Below are 13,789 nucleotides of genomic sequence, written 5' to 3'. Positions count from 1 at the left end.
TAATGTTCAGCAACATTAAGTTAAACTCAGTCTGAAATAAATACACATTATGAAAAAATACAATAAAATAAATATAATAAAACATAATAAATCCAATAATTTAGTGATATAAAATGGTGTATTGCTGATACAGTTTATGTGTCTTCACAGCTTTTTTGTTTTGTGATGAGTTAGTCTTGTAGGAATAATAAAATATAGTTACAATAAGACATAAAACATGGCTTCACCTCTTCAAACTTGCATTTGTGCGGGAAGTATTTAAGTATTTGTAGTTCTGCATCTACCTACTCTTATCGTCTTGTAAACACCAAAAAGCTTCACCTTTAAATACAAATGAGAAAGTGGAATGATAACACAGATACTGTATCTTTCCAGGACTTATATCCATGGGCTTTTTAAAAGTATCTGGTACAAAAGTTACGTTTATTGCGGGTTTCTTCTTGTTATGGTCCTGTGCCTCCTCCCTGAGGAAGCATGCTGCCATTGCTTTCAAACACGGGATTTTTACATTGCATGGGTATGCAGAATGCATACATTTGTAATGACTACAGCAACTTATTTGTCAGTGAAATATTGTTTTTTTTTTAATAACAAGGGGGATTTAAAACAAAAAGATATCCAGGTGTCAGCATTCAGATGTTGGCTCATTTCAGGTTTGATAAACATATCATGTTGTGGTCCTCAAATGTCCAATAAGTTGTAAATTCCTCGGAGTCAGCCAATGGTGTGTTTGGTCTGTTCAATGACAGCCCATCAGCTTGCAGACCACTTTATCCAGTTTTCAGAATTGTCTCATATCTTACTGTAATGACACTGGAAAAAAGATCTGGCGCTTATGTCATAAATATCGAATAACTAATAAAGTTAAAGACATCTCTTTCAAGCTTTTATATAAATATTACCCTGCTCACCTTCATTTGTAGATATTTATGACATAGACGATAATTGCACCTTTTGTGTGTTGGCTACTGAAAGTGTGCTCTCATGTACATAGTTTTTGGTCTTATATTAGCGCTTTTATTGTCATATCACATTGTTAAATTCACATCATATCTTTGGTGAATTTGTTTTGTGTTTACAACTTGTGCTGTTTGGTTTTCATTAGTCCAAATACAATATTAAGTTAATTATTATTTTGGCTATTCATGCGAGCAAATTTAAAGGTGCAGTGTGTAGGATTTAGTGGCATCTAGTGGTGAGGTTGCAGATTGCAAAAAGCTGAATACACTTCCCCCTCTGCTTCCAAGTGTGTAGAGTGGAGTGAAAGGAGCCAGTATTTGGTTTGTCCGTTCTGGGCTACTGTAGAAACATGGCAGTGTAACATGGCAAGCTCCGTGGAAGAGGACCCACTCATTCTAAGGGTAACAAAAACACAACAATTCTTGTTTTCAGGTGATTATACACTGATTAAAACTTATGAATATTATATTCCAATCAGCCAAGTCCATTCCACTAGATGCCACTAAATTCTACTCACTGCACCTTCAATAAGGTTAGGCCCTGCTTTATTGCTTAAAAAAAACAATTATTTCCCCCAACAACGCAAAAGCAGTTATGTTGTAAGTACCCTCAACATTTCTTTCATGTAATTTTTGAAAAAAAAAATCTCTGCACACCTGAATATGCAACAGGTGTGTCAGAGCAGAGGAATGTGCAACTTGAAAACAATGAGAAGAACTCCTGCACACTGTCTTACTGCTGGAATATTTATTATATAACAACGTTTAGTTGACTTAGTTCAATTAGTTTGACTGACGAGCAGTCAAACTAATCTCTCGAGCAGTCAAACTAATTTCTGTAGTCCTCTGATTGGATGATTGAGGCAGCTCCTATGTTTATGTACGGAAGTGTTGTGATGCTGCCTGTATACCTGATGAAGGTCGGACAGACCAAAAGGTTATGATCTAATAAATATTCCAGCCTTAAGCAAAACAGTGTGTGGGAGTTCTTCTCATATTGTTTTTGTGTTTTTTTTAAAGTAATTGTATTATTTACTTTTTAAATTTATAATCAAAATCAGAATCAGAAACAAGTTTATTGCCAAGTAGGTTTGCACATACAAGGAATTTGCTTTGGTGTCGTGGTGTATAACAGCCAAAATATTAAAAAATGAAATAAATAAATTAAGTAATCATAAATAATATAAATAGTAATCTACAGTAAAAAAAAAAAAAAAAAAAAGGAAAATATATTCTTAGTGAAAAGAGCTGTTACAACTTTAAAGTTTACATTGAAGAGAATGAAATGAAATGTATAAAATATTGACCTGAAATGTGCAAATGTTCCTGGTGTAAAGGTTTATTATAATATACTATTAGCCTAATGTATTATTAGGAGTAGTAGTAGTAGTAACATTATTATTATAACAGTATTATGCCTAATTTGTTGGCTCTGCTCATGACGTCTTCACTCCCGCTCTGTGTTTTGTCTACTTACTGAATAAAATTTCATCTTTAAAAAAAAAATCCTCAGTCTTGTGTTATTCCTATCTGTGACAGCTCAGCTATAGTTAGCTGCAATGTCAGGCTCTGACAATATGTTCAGGTGCCATTAAAACAACCCCAAAATAAGCATTACAAGTGGAAATAGGAGAAATGCCACTGGACTTAAGGAGAATACAGCTAACTTTTAAATTACTGTGTTACTTTAAAAGGACATAATGAAGATCATCCAACACAAGATACACTAAGACCCTGTTGTGAAAAGGACAGGAGAGAAAAAAAAAGTTTTGGATGGAAAATTGAGCAGAAAGCAAAAGAAATAGAAATAACTGAAATAAACATTAGTCCAAAGGGACCACTCTCAGTAATACATCCTTGGATACCTGACCCTGTTGTAGATCTTACATTGCTTGACAAAAAGAATAAAGATAAGGAGTTTATTTGATATCCACAGATAATAAAAACCTATATAGAAAATAACTACTACAACTATCTTGAAATTTATACAGATGCTTCAAAGAACTGAGCTAACAAAATTGGTATTTCATTCATGGTTCCAGATTTCAACATTAAATTCACAAACGAATCAGTGATGGATTATTGGTGTATACTGGGGAGATGCTGGCAATTGTGTTAGCATTACAGTGGGTTGATGATGTGAGACCTTTAAGAACATAGTCATAGAGAATAAGCTCTGATTCCAGTTTGTCATTAACCAGCTTGAAGCACAGTCATTAAGACAGCTGAGCAGATATTTTAATAGAGATACAACAAACTCTATATAGAATTCAAATGATGGGTCTAAGTATGAATTTTGAATGCATACCAGCACATATAGGAATCAGAGGAAGTGAAATTGCTGACAAATGTGCAAAGGAAACCACAAAAACGAATCACATTGACATCACAGTACCCTTCAGTAAAACGGAAATGAAGATCACAAATTAAGCAGGTTGGAAGAAAAGTGGCAAAAGCAGTGTGAAGAAGAGAGAACAGGAAGGTGGTTGTACAAAATTCAAAGAAAAGATGATGAGAAGCTCAGTGAGAACCCAGAGAGAGGAAACAAAAATATCCAGACTATTTGGTCGTACAGGGTTAAACAATACATTATTCATAATAGGAAAACATAATACAGGACGGTGTGAATTTTGTGATCAAGAAGAAACTATAGAACATGTTATGCTTTACTGTCCAAAATATGATGCTGAGAGAAGGGAATTGATACTGAACCTTAAGGAAATAAAGTTAAGCTTGATTTATGTGATCTTTTACAAATAAAGCTCTAGGGATAAGTGTTATCTAGCTTTTGTTTCAATATCTTAATAGAACGAACTTTATGGAGAGAATATAACTTAATTTTCTTAATTTTATTTTTTCTTATTTTCTCTTCTTTTATATATTATTAGAATTGGTGAATGTATAGTTAAGATTCCCCATCCACACTCCATTCCAGTTGATGGCGGTAAGGCCCTGTAACGTTGTTTGCAAACTGCCATTAAAAAATCAAGAAGAAGAAGAGGAAGAAAAACGTAGAAGAAGAAGAAGGAGAGGCTAGTTAGCTGTGACGGCTACTTTGCTGCTTCAGTACTGACTGACCTCCGCTCCCAAGATGGCTGGTATCCGAGCTCTTGGTGTTCTCTCCAGATTGTCATCACGGAGATATCCTGTAATCACAGGTGGGAACGTCATGCTTTTCACTTTTGAAAAGTTAGATAAAGCCAGCGAGGAGAATAATACTGAAGACGTTGATATTTGCTACGTGTATAGTAGCCGTAACGTTAGCTGGCTAATTAAACTGTTAGAAGATTGTTATCTAGAAATATGTGTTAGTGCATTATATAAAACGACCATTTGGCATGTTCAGCACACCAGTATATTCCTTAAAAGGGGACGTTTTTCGAGCAAAGTGTACACTTAATGCCCGTGCTAGCCCACTGGTTGCTACTTAGCTAATTAACCACGCTATTGCCTAAAGTTTATGGAGCTTCTTGTTCAAAATGACAAAGTTGATTGAATGTTTCCGCTTTTTGACTGCAAGAAGCCGGTTTCAAAACAGTTTAGACAACGATTTGACGACTTCTGTCATTCATTCGCCATTGTCGTAACCACAGATACCTCTATCTGTGTGAATGGTAGGCGGGGAAAGTAGGTGAAGGGTCATTTTCCACTCAGCTGCATAGCATGGCCGAGGCTGTCTGAGGTCATGGTAATATTATGTTATATATATGTCATATAAGCTACATTCCAAGTGTGTGTTGTACAAGGACATTTAAGTTAGCATTGTATGCTTATTTATGGCTAAATATAATGTAATATAAATATAACGTTTTTAGTGTAGGTGGTGAAGCAGCTATATGCTGCAGGTTGGGTGACATGTATACAATGTTTGACATGATTGAAAAAACATATTTGCACGGTACTAAACTGAAGTTAGCTTTTGGGATTAAGGGGAAACGTTTTGACTATGTTAAACTTAAATGACAGTGTTAAACTACCAGTTTTCAATTATTTGCACTCATTTGCATACAGACAACATTAGACAATGTCAATCTTAAAAACCACTATATTTACAATTAAACAATGACTTGATTAGCAAATAAACCCTACAGACTTTTTAAGTCTACAAAATGCCTGCAAAAAGAAAACTACTCTTCTATATAGAGAATTCATAAGATAAAAAACTATAGAGGCAGAAAATAAATATAAAAATAAGTTAACTAGTATTATGAGGATACTATAAGAAAATATTAGAGGATAGCAAAAACAGCATTGAAGGCATATGTGTGTTAAACAGCATTATTAGAAATGCATATAGAGTTACTCAGTATTTTATTGAATACAATAAGTTCATAAATAACATATATAAAGTGGTTAATGGTTTAATACATTTTTTTGTAAGGGTTGGACCAAAACTGGCAGACGAACTCAATGACTCAGACACAACAGAAGGGGGTGCGGCTGTTAATGATTATGGGGATATAAATCCAAGTTCAATTTCTCTTAGAGCAGTAAAAGAAAAGGAAATCATCAATATTGTTAGCAAGTGTAAGAATAAAATGACTACTGACTGGAATGAAATTGATTTGACAATAGTCAAGAACGTCATTGATGGTATTGCGAAACCACTAACCTCACATTTGTAACTTGTCCTTCCAAACTGGTAAATTTCCAGGCGAAATTGCAAAAGTTATCCCATTATATAAAGCAGGGGATAGACACCGCTTTACAAATTACAGGCCTGTTTTCTTTATTCTCTTAATTCTCTAAGATAATGTAAAAACTCTTTATTGAAAGGTTAGACAATTTATTTGACAATCACAATTTGCTGTGGATTTAGAGCAAACAGATCAACATCTTTGGCGTTAATCAAATTAATAGAGGAAATTACTAATTGTATAGACAAAAAAGGTATGCAGTGGGAGTATTTATAGATCTAAAAAAAAAAACCTTTTGATTCCATTGATCACGAGATATTGGTTGAGAAGCTATTTTAAGAAACAGGCAAAAAATTGTAAAGATAGGTGACCATAAATCAACATGCAATGATATTACTTGTGGAGTCCCTCAGGGGTCAATATTTGGCCCGATATTGTTCCTTTTGTACATAAATGATATATGCAGAGTATCAAAACTACTGAAATTGTCTTATTAGTGGACAACACTAATATTTTTTGTTCTGGGGAGAATTTACAGCAGCTTTTAGGAGTGATCACAACAGAAATTAGTAAATTAAAATGATGGTTTGATATAAACAAAAGTGGAACAAAATAAAGATTATGCTGTTTGGAAACTGTAAAATAAACACTCACATACAATGTCAATATAGAAAGAGTGTGTATATATAGTCTGTTTATTTTTGCCACGAATGTTAGAATTTGGCAACTTTATTAATTAAATTTAGCTACTGGCTGAGACGGCAGCCCCCCTCCCAAACCAGCCCCTCCTCTTCTCTACCAGCAGCAGAGAGAGGAGGACAGAGGACAGGAGGAATGACTGATACTGACTGACTGTCTGTGATCGTCATTCTTTCCAAACTTCACTCACAGTATTTTGATGTCAGGAATAGAACTTATTTTACTGACATTTTAGATTTGTTTCCAGTGAGATATTACTGAGTTTATACAGTGACTTTGCTGTTGTAAACATTAATGTTGCTGCTCTAGAAACAGTATTTAAATGTGTTTAAAATATAGAGAAGTTCTAATCATCTTCTCAAATTATTCTTTTTTTTAGAAATGATCATTTGCTGTATATATTTACTGTTCATTTTACTTGTTATCCTTGTTTAGTTTTTTTTACATATTTGTTACATGTTTGGAAAAGAAAGAGTGCAAGCAGTGAGAATTGGTAATTTAACATAGTCATTTAAGATTCCCTGAACTTTTCCTGTAACCTCTGAATCGGAAGCTAACTTAAGCATCATTTGATTAATGTCTTCTTCCTTCTTACAGGCAGTACTTTTCGAACCTTCTCAGTAGCTCCTGCCATGCTAGGTAATTATAAAATCACTTCTATTTTATATAGTACATGGATAAAAATAGGTCACCTTGTCCTGGGACACAATTATTTTCTGACTGTACAGTATCTTCCTTGTCTATTTTTAGCCAGAACCCACGTGAACTATGAAGTCAAGGGCGACGTTGCTGTTGTTCGGATCAACGACCCCAATTCCAAGGTGAGAGTTTGTTTTAAAAAAAATAATAATGTGATGATTTTGATATCTGGATTAAGCAGATGTACTTTAAACGGAATGGTCAATTCTCTATCCAGGTGAACACACTGTCCATCCAAATGCAAAAGGAGATGGGAGAAGTAATGAGTGAAGTGTGGGCCAACGATGCTGTTCGAAGTGCCGTCCTCATCTCCTCAAAGCCAGGATGCTTTATTGCAGGAGCTGATATAAAGTAAGAGAAACTTCCTCAAGTCCACTTCCTGTTTAACTTTGAAAATGCGCACTTCAGTCATGTGTCTACGTCTCATGCAATATACAGTATAATTAACTACTACTCTTAAAATTTGCATCTCTGTGTCTACTGTGTATTGTTATTTGTGGTCTTGAATCAAACCTTTTCTGCATGGCACAAATTAGTGTTTTGCACCTTCAGCATTAAGATCTTATATTGTTTGTGAATTAAATGTAAAAATGGCAACATCTTGGATTTTCTGGTAACCTTTGGTATCCTCTACACCTGTTACAGTATGATCCAGGCCTGCAAAAACGCAGAAGAGGTAACCAAACTTTCTCAGGAAGGGCAGAAGATGTTTGACCTGATTGAAAAATCTCCAAAGCCCATCGTTGCAGCCATCAATGGTTCTTGCTTGGGAGGAGGTTTAGAGGTAAACAGATTATTTCAGCACCTAACTATATTTTTGACCGCATTGGCAACGTTTGACTACGATGATTGATGATAATGTTTTTCTAAGGGGCTCTTCTTTTTGTATTTCAGTTTGCCATTGCATGCCAGTACAGGATTGCAACAAAGAGCAAGAAAACGGTTCTCGGCACTCCTGAAGTAATGCTGGGTCTTTTACCTGGAGCTGGTGGTACTCAGAGACTCCCCAAAATGGTTAGTACTGATTTTATTACTGTTTTGCTTTTTTTGTTTGTTTTTTTACTGAAAGGACAGGTTCACCAAGACTGTCTTGAAACACTTGTCAGGTGCCCAAAAGTGCAGGATTATGAGTAACTACAATGTAACTTCAGTTCAATTTTCACATTTAAAAATGTTTTTTTTGCACTATACATAGCACAACATTCTCCACTTAATATTATTGATGATAGATCAGTTCACAAATGTTTGCCTTCATTGCCTTTTAGCTCGGTCTACCCAATGCCTTTGACATGATGCTGACGGGGAGAAACATCCGAGCAGATAAAGCCAAGAAGATGGGGCTTGTCGACCAGCTCGTTGATCCTCTAGGTAAAAAGATATTTCAACTAACATGTAATAAAACTGCTTCAAATTGGTTGTTTTAAGTATAACCACTTGTAGAAATTGTAATCTGTGCACTTTGATCAATAATTCACTACTCGATGTAATGCTGCATGATCTCAGACTGTGCATCAGTGGGTCTTGAGGTTAAAATGGGATTGTCATTAATCTCTGCTTGATTTTTCCGCTGTTTCTGCTCATATTATAGGACCTGGGCTGAAGAGTCCAGAGGAAAGAACAATCGACTACCTCGAGGAAATTGCCATTGACTATGCCAGAGGAATCGTCAATAAGAAGATCCCTCTCCGCAAGGAGAAAGGCAGGATGCAGAGTAAGTTGTGTTGCATTCATTGAGTACATGTTTCTTTTGTCTCTCTCTTTTTGTTCCATAATGAATTTTTAAAAAAAAAAATGCTTACTACATTGAAGACTTGTCTGTTCTGTTTCTGTAGAACTTCAAGATTATATCATGAGCTTTGACATGGTCCGGAATAAAATTTACAGCACCGTCCACGGTAAAGTCATGAAGCAGAGCAAGGGACTTTATCCAGCACCCCTGAAAATCATTGAAGTAAGTGAAACCTCCCTCTAAGCAATAACTTTTTACTACTGTATTTAAAAATGAGAATGGAATTTGAAAGAAATTGAATGAATTAGCTTGACTTTAAATTGTTCAAAACATGATTCACACCAATATGCCACATCAATCAGTTGACAGAAAATAAATTAATTTGATGATCGATGAATTGTTTACTTCATCTATCTACTAAAGGAAGGAATTTGTGTGTGTGTGTGTCCTTCACGCATCTCTTGAACTGCTCATCTGATCGACTCTACACTTGGCAGGTGCATTGCTGGGGAACAAAGGGAGTGCAGTGTTGAATTTGCTGCAACTTGGACACGTGATACGTTTAATATTAATAAACTCTGAACAAACCTAAAAAGAGAAAAGTAGACAGCAAAAACAGAGCTTTTAATCAAGAATGGACACTCTTACCCTGTGTCTAGACAGAAAGCGTAGCGTTAGCAGCACATTTAGCAGATCGGGTGACCACACAGGAGGCGTTCAGGTACATTGTTGAGCGTAGGTCACCCGTGTCTCGGAAGCGCTCAGAGCTCAATACACAATGACTGTAGTTACCCGTAAAAAGGAAGGAAATACTTCTCTCGGGTAGTTCAAAACCAGTTTGTCTCATATGCTCCAAGACTGTTGGCAATTGCACCACTGCAGACAAAGCAACAAATCTTTGGAGTAGACATACCCATTCTAATCCAGACGGAAGGCATCGAAAATAGGAATGATCCAAGAGCCCAATATGATCAGTCCACTTTATTTTAGTATGCACATTATTTTATTTTTAAATGCAGCCCTTATTTTACTTGAAACGAGAAAAGAACATGTATATACTATTAGAGTACTTAGCCTATTATTTATGTCTGTGTATAATAGAATGTTAGTTTCTTTCATGTTGTTGATGTATAAACTCATTCACACTAACATCAACTGTATTAACTGTAATAATTAAAGGAGCAGCTGGAGGCCAAGCAATCAGCCCGTTCCGAACAGGCACATTTTGAAGGGCACTTTATCTATTAAAATACCAAACATTAACTGGCTAAAGCTTGTCAAATGTGAGAGTATCCAAGTCTCTTTTGTAAATTTTTTTTACAAAAGTGGTCATAAACGTATTTACCTCACACTAAATTTAACTATTCATTTTGTTTGCTTCCAACTTTCAGTCTGTGAAGACTGGAGTAGAACAAGGCCCCACTGCTGGATACTTAGCTGAGTCTCAGGTAAGCTTTGTTGATTTTGTGTCATCAGCATATTGGTTGTTTTGCAATAGTACAGCATTAATATTTTACTCGGTAATTGTGTATTTTGCTTGTCACAGAATTTTGGTCAGTTGGCAAGAACCTCAGAATCAGGGGCCCTGATTGGTCTCTATCATGGTCAAGTTGCATGCAAGAAGAACCGCTTTGGAGCTCCTCAAAAAGAAGTGAAGTAAGTGAATATCACTTTCATATACAGATATACAATTAATAAGCAATACATGTTGTGTGTACAGAATAGACTAAAATAGCAAAGTTACAATAAGGAAAATCAGGATAACAAAATCATATATGCATTGTAAATATGGTAATTGTTAAATACCTGGTTGCAGCTGATGACAAAGCCATGTCTGACCCATATACAGTGATGTCAAAACACGAGATTATCCCGAGTCTTTGCTTTGGTCTAAAGGAAGTATAAGATGTTCAGGATCAATGTTCCTATCGTCTATAATTCTCTATGACTTCTTTAGGTGGTAAATTAATTGTCTGTCTTTGTTTACCAATAGGACTCTTGCCATCTTGGGAGCAGGTCTGATGGGAGCTGGTATTGCCCAGGTGACTGTGGACAAAGGGGTTCACACGATCCTGAAGGACACCACTGTGGCTGGACTGGCCAGGGGGGAGCAGCAGGTTTACAAAGGGTGGGTTGTCTAATGGTGGATTATCCTATCAGGCATCTAAAAAATTTTGTTTTGGGAAAATATCTTTACAACATGTTAGCTATTTAATCCACATCCTGACTGTAAATATGGTAGATATTATCAATAGTTATAAATGTGTTGGAACCTAAACTGTGTGATCTTAAAGTATGTTGATGAATCATTTGACTCAAGGCTCAATGACAAGACCAAAAAGAAGAGCATCACATCATTTGAGAGAGACTCCATTCTGTCCAACCTGTCTGGCAAGCTGGATTACAGTGGCTTCGACAAGGCCGACATGGTTATTGAAGCTGTGTTTGAAGACATCAACATCAAGCATGCAGTCCTGAAGGAAGTAGAGGCTGTAAGTGTAACTGAAAAGTGGCTTAGTAGGCTTTTTTTTAAACAAAGAAAACACTCACTTTGTTGTAAATATCAGTCAATGGTATTTATGTTTGTAGCATTACCATTGTTGACTTATTGCTTTGAGCTCCAATCTAACAAACTTTTGTCTGCAGGTGGTTTCCCCTCACTGCATATTTGCCAGCAACACATCTGCTCTGCCCATTAAGGATATTGCTGCTGCCAGCAAGAGACCAGACAAGGTTTGTTTTTGGGAGCTTTGTAGTTTAAAAGTCCTGAGTTTGCTATGAAATGATGCTGAGTATTTTTTTTCTGTATTTTCTCTTTAGGTAATTGGAATGCACTACTTCTCTCCAGTGGACAAGATGCAGCTCCTTGAGATTATAACCACTGATAAGACGTCAAAAGACACAACAGCCTCTGCTGTGGCAATGGGCCTGAAGCAGGGCAAAGTCATCATAGTTGTCGGGGTGAGGTTTAGCATCATGTTTGTTTCTTCTTTCCCTCTCTTACATCTTTCATTAAATATTCACAATGTAACATGAATATAACAACGATGAAGTTGTAAAGTGGTTGTCAGAGCAGTAGCTTAAAGGAACGGCCACCATGATGATGCATCTTAATAAAATATTACACACATTTCTTTGCAGGATGGGCCCGGATTCTATACAACAAGGTGTTTGGCTCCCATGTTGGCTGAAGCAGTTAGAATATTTCAGGTTAGTAGTATTACAGGACAAAATGCAGCTGTGGACTCTTGTGCTTATTATTGTTGTAAAATACTGAATTTGGGACCTAAGATAGACAGTCTGCTAATATGCACATCATAAATTTATATAATTTAATAAATCTGGTATCCATTGTGTATGTACAGGAAGGAGCTGACCCCAAGAAATTGGATGCACTCACCACAAGCTTCGGGTTCCCAGTGGGTGCAGCCACACTGATCGATGAAGTCGGCATCGATGTCGCCGCACATGTGGCCGAGGACCTTGGCAAAGCTTTCGGCTCCCGGTTCGGTGGTGGAAATGTGGAGGTTCTGAAGACTATGGTGGACTTGGGATTCAAGGGTACGGGCTTGTGCCTTAATCATAACTGGATACTGTTGATTTATGTGGACATGTATTGTAAAAATGTATTAAACTGGGTTTGTTTTTTTTTATTCTCAAGGCCGCAAATCAGGAAAGGGTTGCTACGTTTACCAGCCAGGACTCAAAGTCAAAGAGGTCAACCCAGATGTTGATGATATCTTACAGAAATACAAACTGACACCAAACCCTGCTGTGTGAGTTGTCAGAAGTAGCACTTCAGTTATTTATTATTCATTTGTCTATTAATAAAATTACTATTATCAGAGCAAGTCTAAAAGTACATGCTGTTAATTTGGAGAAATTGTCCCAGTTGTTACTTATAAGAACTAGAATTGTTTTTGATTTTGTTTTTAATCCTTTGAGTTTTTTATGTTATTATATAAAATTTTATTATTTAATTTTAGCATCTCTAATAATTGAAACATTCTGTTTTCGCTTGTATTATCTGTTTTCAGCTCATCAGACTCTGATATACAGTACCGACTCATTACCCGGTTCGTCAACGAGGCCGTGCTGTGTTTGCAAGAGGGCATTTTGAACAATCCTTTGGAAGGAGACATTGGAGCCGTGTTTGGGCTGGGATTCCCCCCCTGCCTTGGAGGTTAGGGTTCAATCTTGGTTATGGTCCTTTAAGCTGCTTATGCTGATTGTCTGTATCCTCTGTCAGTCTGTCAACGGGGAGATTATTACCTCACTAAAGGGTCTTCCTTTTTGTTCTGCTGAAACAACCAGAGCTGCAACAATGAATCGATTAATCGCTTGACAAAAAATAAATCTGCAACTATTTTGATAATCAAAAAATTGTAATACTTTTTATAGTAAAAATGTTTGCTAGTTGAAGCTTTTTGTGTCATTCATGATAGAAAACAGAATATTTTGGGATTTTGGACAGTTGAGCAGACAAAAAACATTTGAAGAAGTCAGCTTGAGCTTTAAGATATTATAACAGGCATTTTTAATATTTTACGACATTTTATAGACAAAACAATCAAGAAAATAATAGGCAGTTAAATCCATAATGAAAATAATAGTTGCAACCCTTAAAGTAAGGATATATTTATAGTTCAGTAACTCATCTGGTTTACAGAATCGTTTTTTGCTTCATAGAGAAATTAAAACAAACCTAGAGCAATATCCCCATTACCTGTTGTGTGTCTAATATAATATCTTACCACTTCCAGGACCTTTCCGTTTCGTGGACAGCTTCGGCGCTGACAAGCTGGTGGACAAGATGAGGCAGTTTGAAGCCGTCTATGGAAATCACTTCACACCTTGCCAGCTCCTACTGGATCATGCAAAGGATTCAAGCAAGAAATTCCACAAGTGACCTGACTTCACCATTTGTGCCAGTAGCACTTAATAATAAAACTCAAGTCTGCCGCTAGAATGTGCCTAACATTTATGTCATGAGTGGAGGAGGGGGGGGCATACATCGAAAAAATACAATGTCAGCAGTAATGGATGAGGGTTTTTTTTTTTTGTTT

At 36.2% G+C, this 13,789-nt stretch overlaps 1 protein-coding gene across 1 annotated transcript; it reads left to right on the top strand.

The window, feature by feature from the left end:
- The first annotated feature begins 3,961 nt into the window (after positions 1-3,961).
- On the top strand, positions 3,962-13,729 carry hadhab (hydroxyacyl-CoA dehydrogenase trifunctional multienzyme complex subunit alpha b). The gene is made up of 20 exons (XM_067613478.1): positions 3,962-4,117; positions 6,893-6,934; positions 7,046-7,116; positions 7,212-7,345; positions 7,640-7,778; positions 7,889-8,008; positions 8,260-8,362; positions 8,583-8,705; positions 8,827-8,945; positions 10,115-10,171; positions 10,270-10,379; positions 10,717-10,851; positions 11,044-11,215; positions 11,370-11,456; positions 11,544-11,684; positions 11,865-11,933; positions 12,089-12,284; positions 12,385-12,499; positions 12,761-12,906; positions 13,487-13,729. Exons 1-20 carry the CDS (start codon positions 4,051-4,053, stop codon positions 13,630-13,632), a joined length of 2,292 nt encoding a protein of 763 aa, XP_067469579.1. The 5' UTR covers positions 3,962-4,050; the 3' UTR covers positions 13,633-13,729.
- Positions 13,730-13,789: the final 60 nt, after the last annotated feature.

Source organism: Thunnus thynnus, chromosome 16 (assembly GCF_963924715.1).
Source record: "Thunnus thynnus chromosome 16, fThuThy2.1, whole genome shotgun sequence".
NCBI classification, from domain to species: Eukaryota; Metazoa; Chordata; class Actinopteri; order Scombriformes; family Scombridae; genus Thunnus; species Thunnus thynnus.
This window is presented reverse-complemented; position numbering and strand designations above follow the sequence as displayed.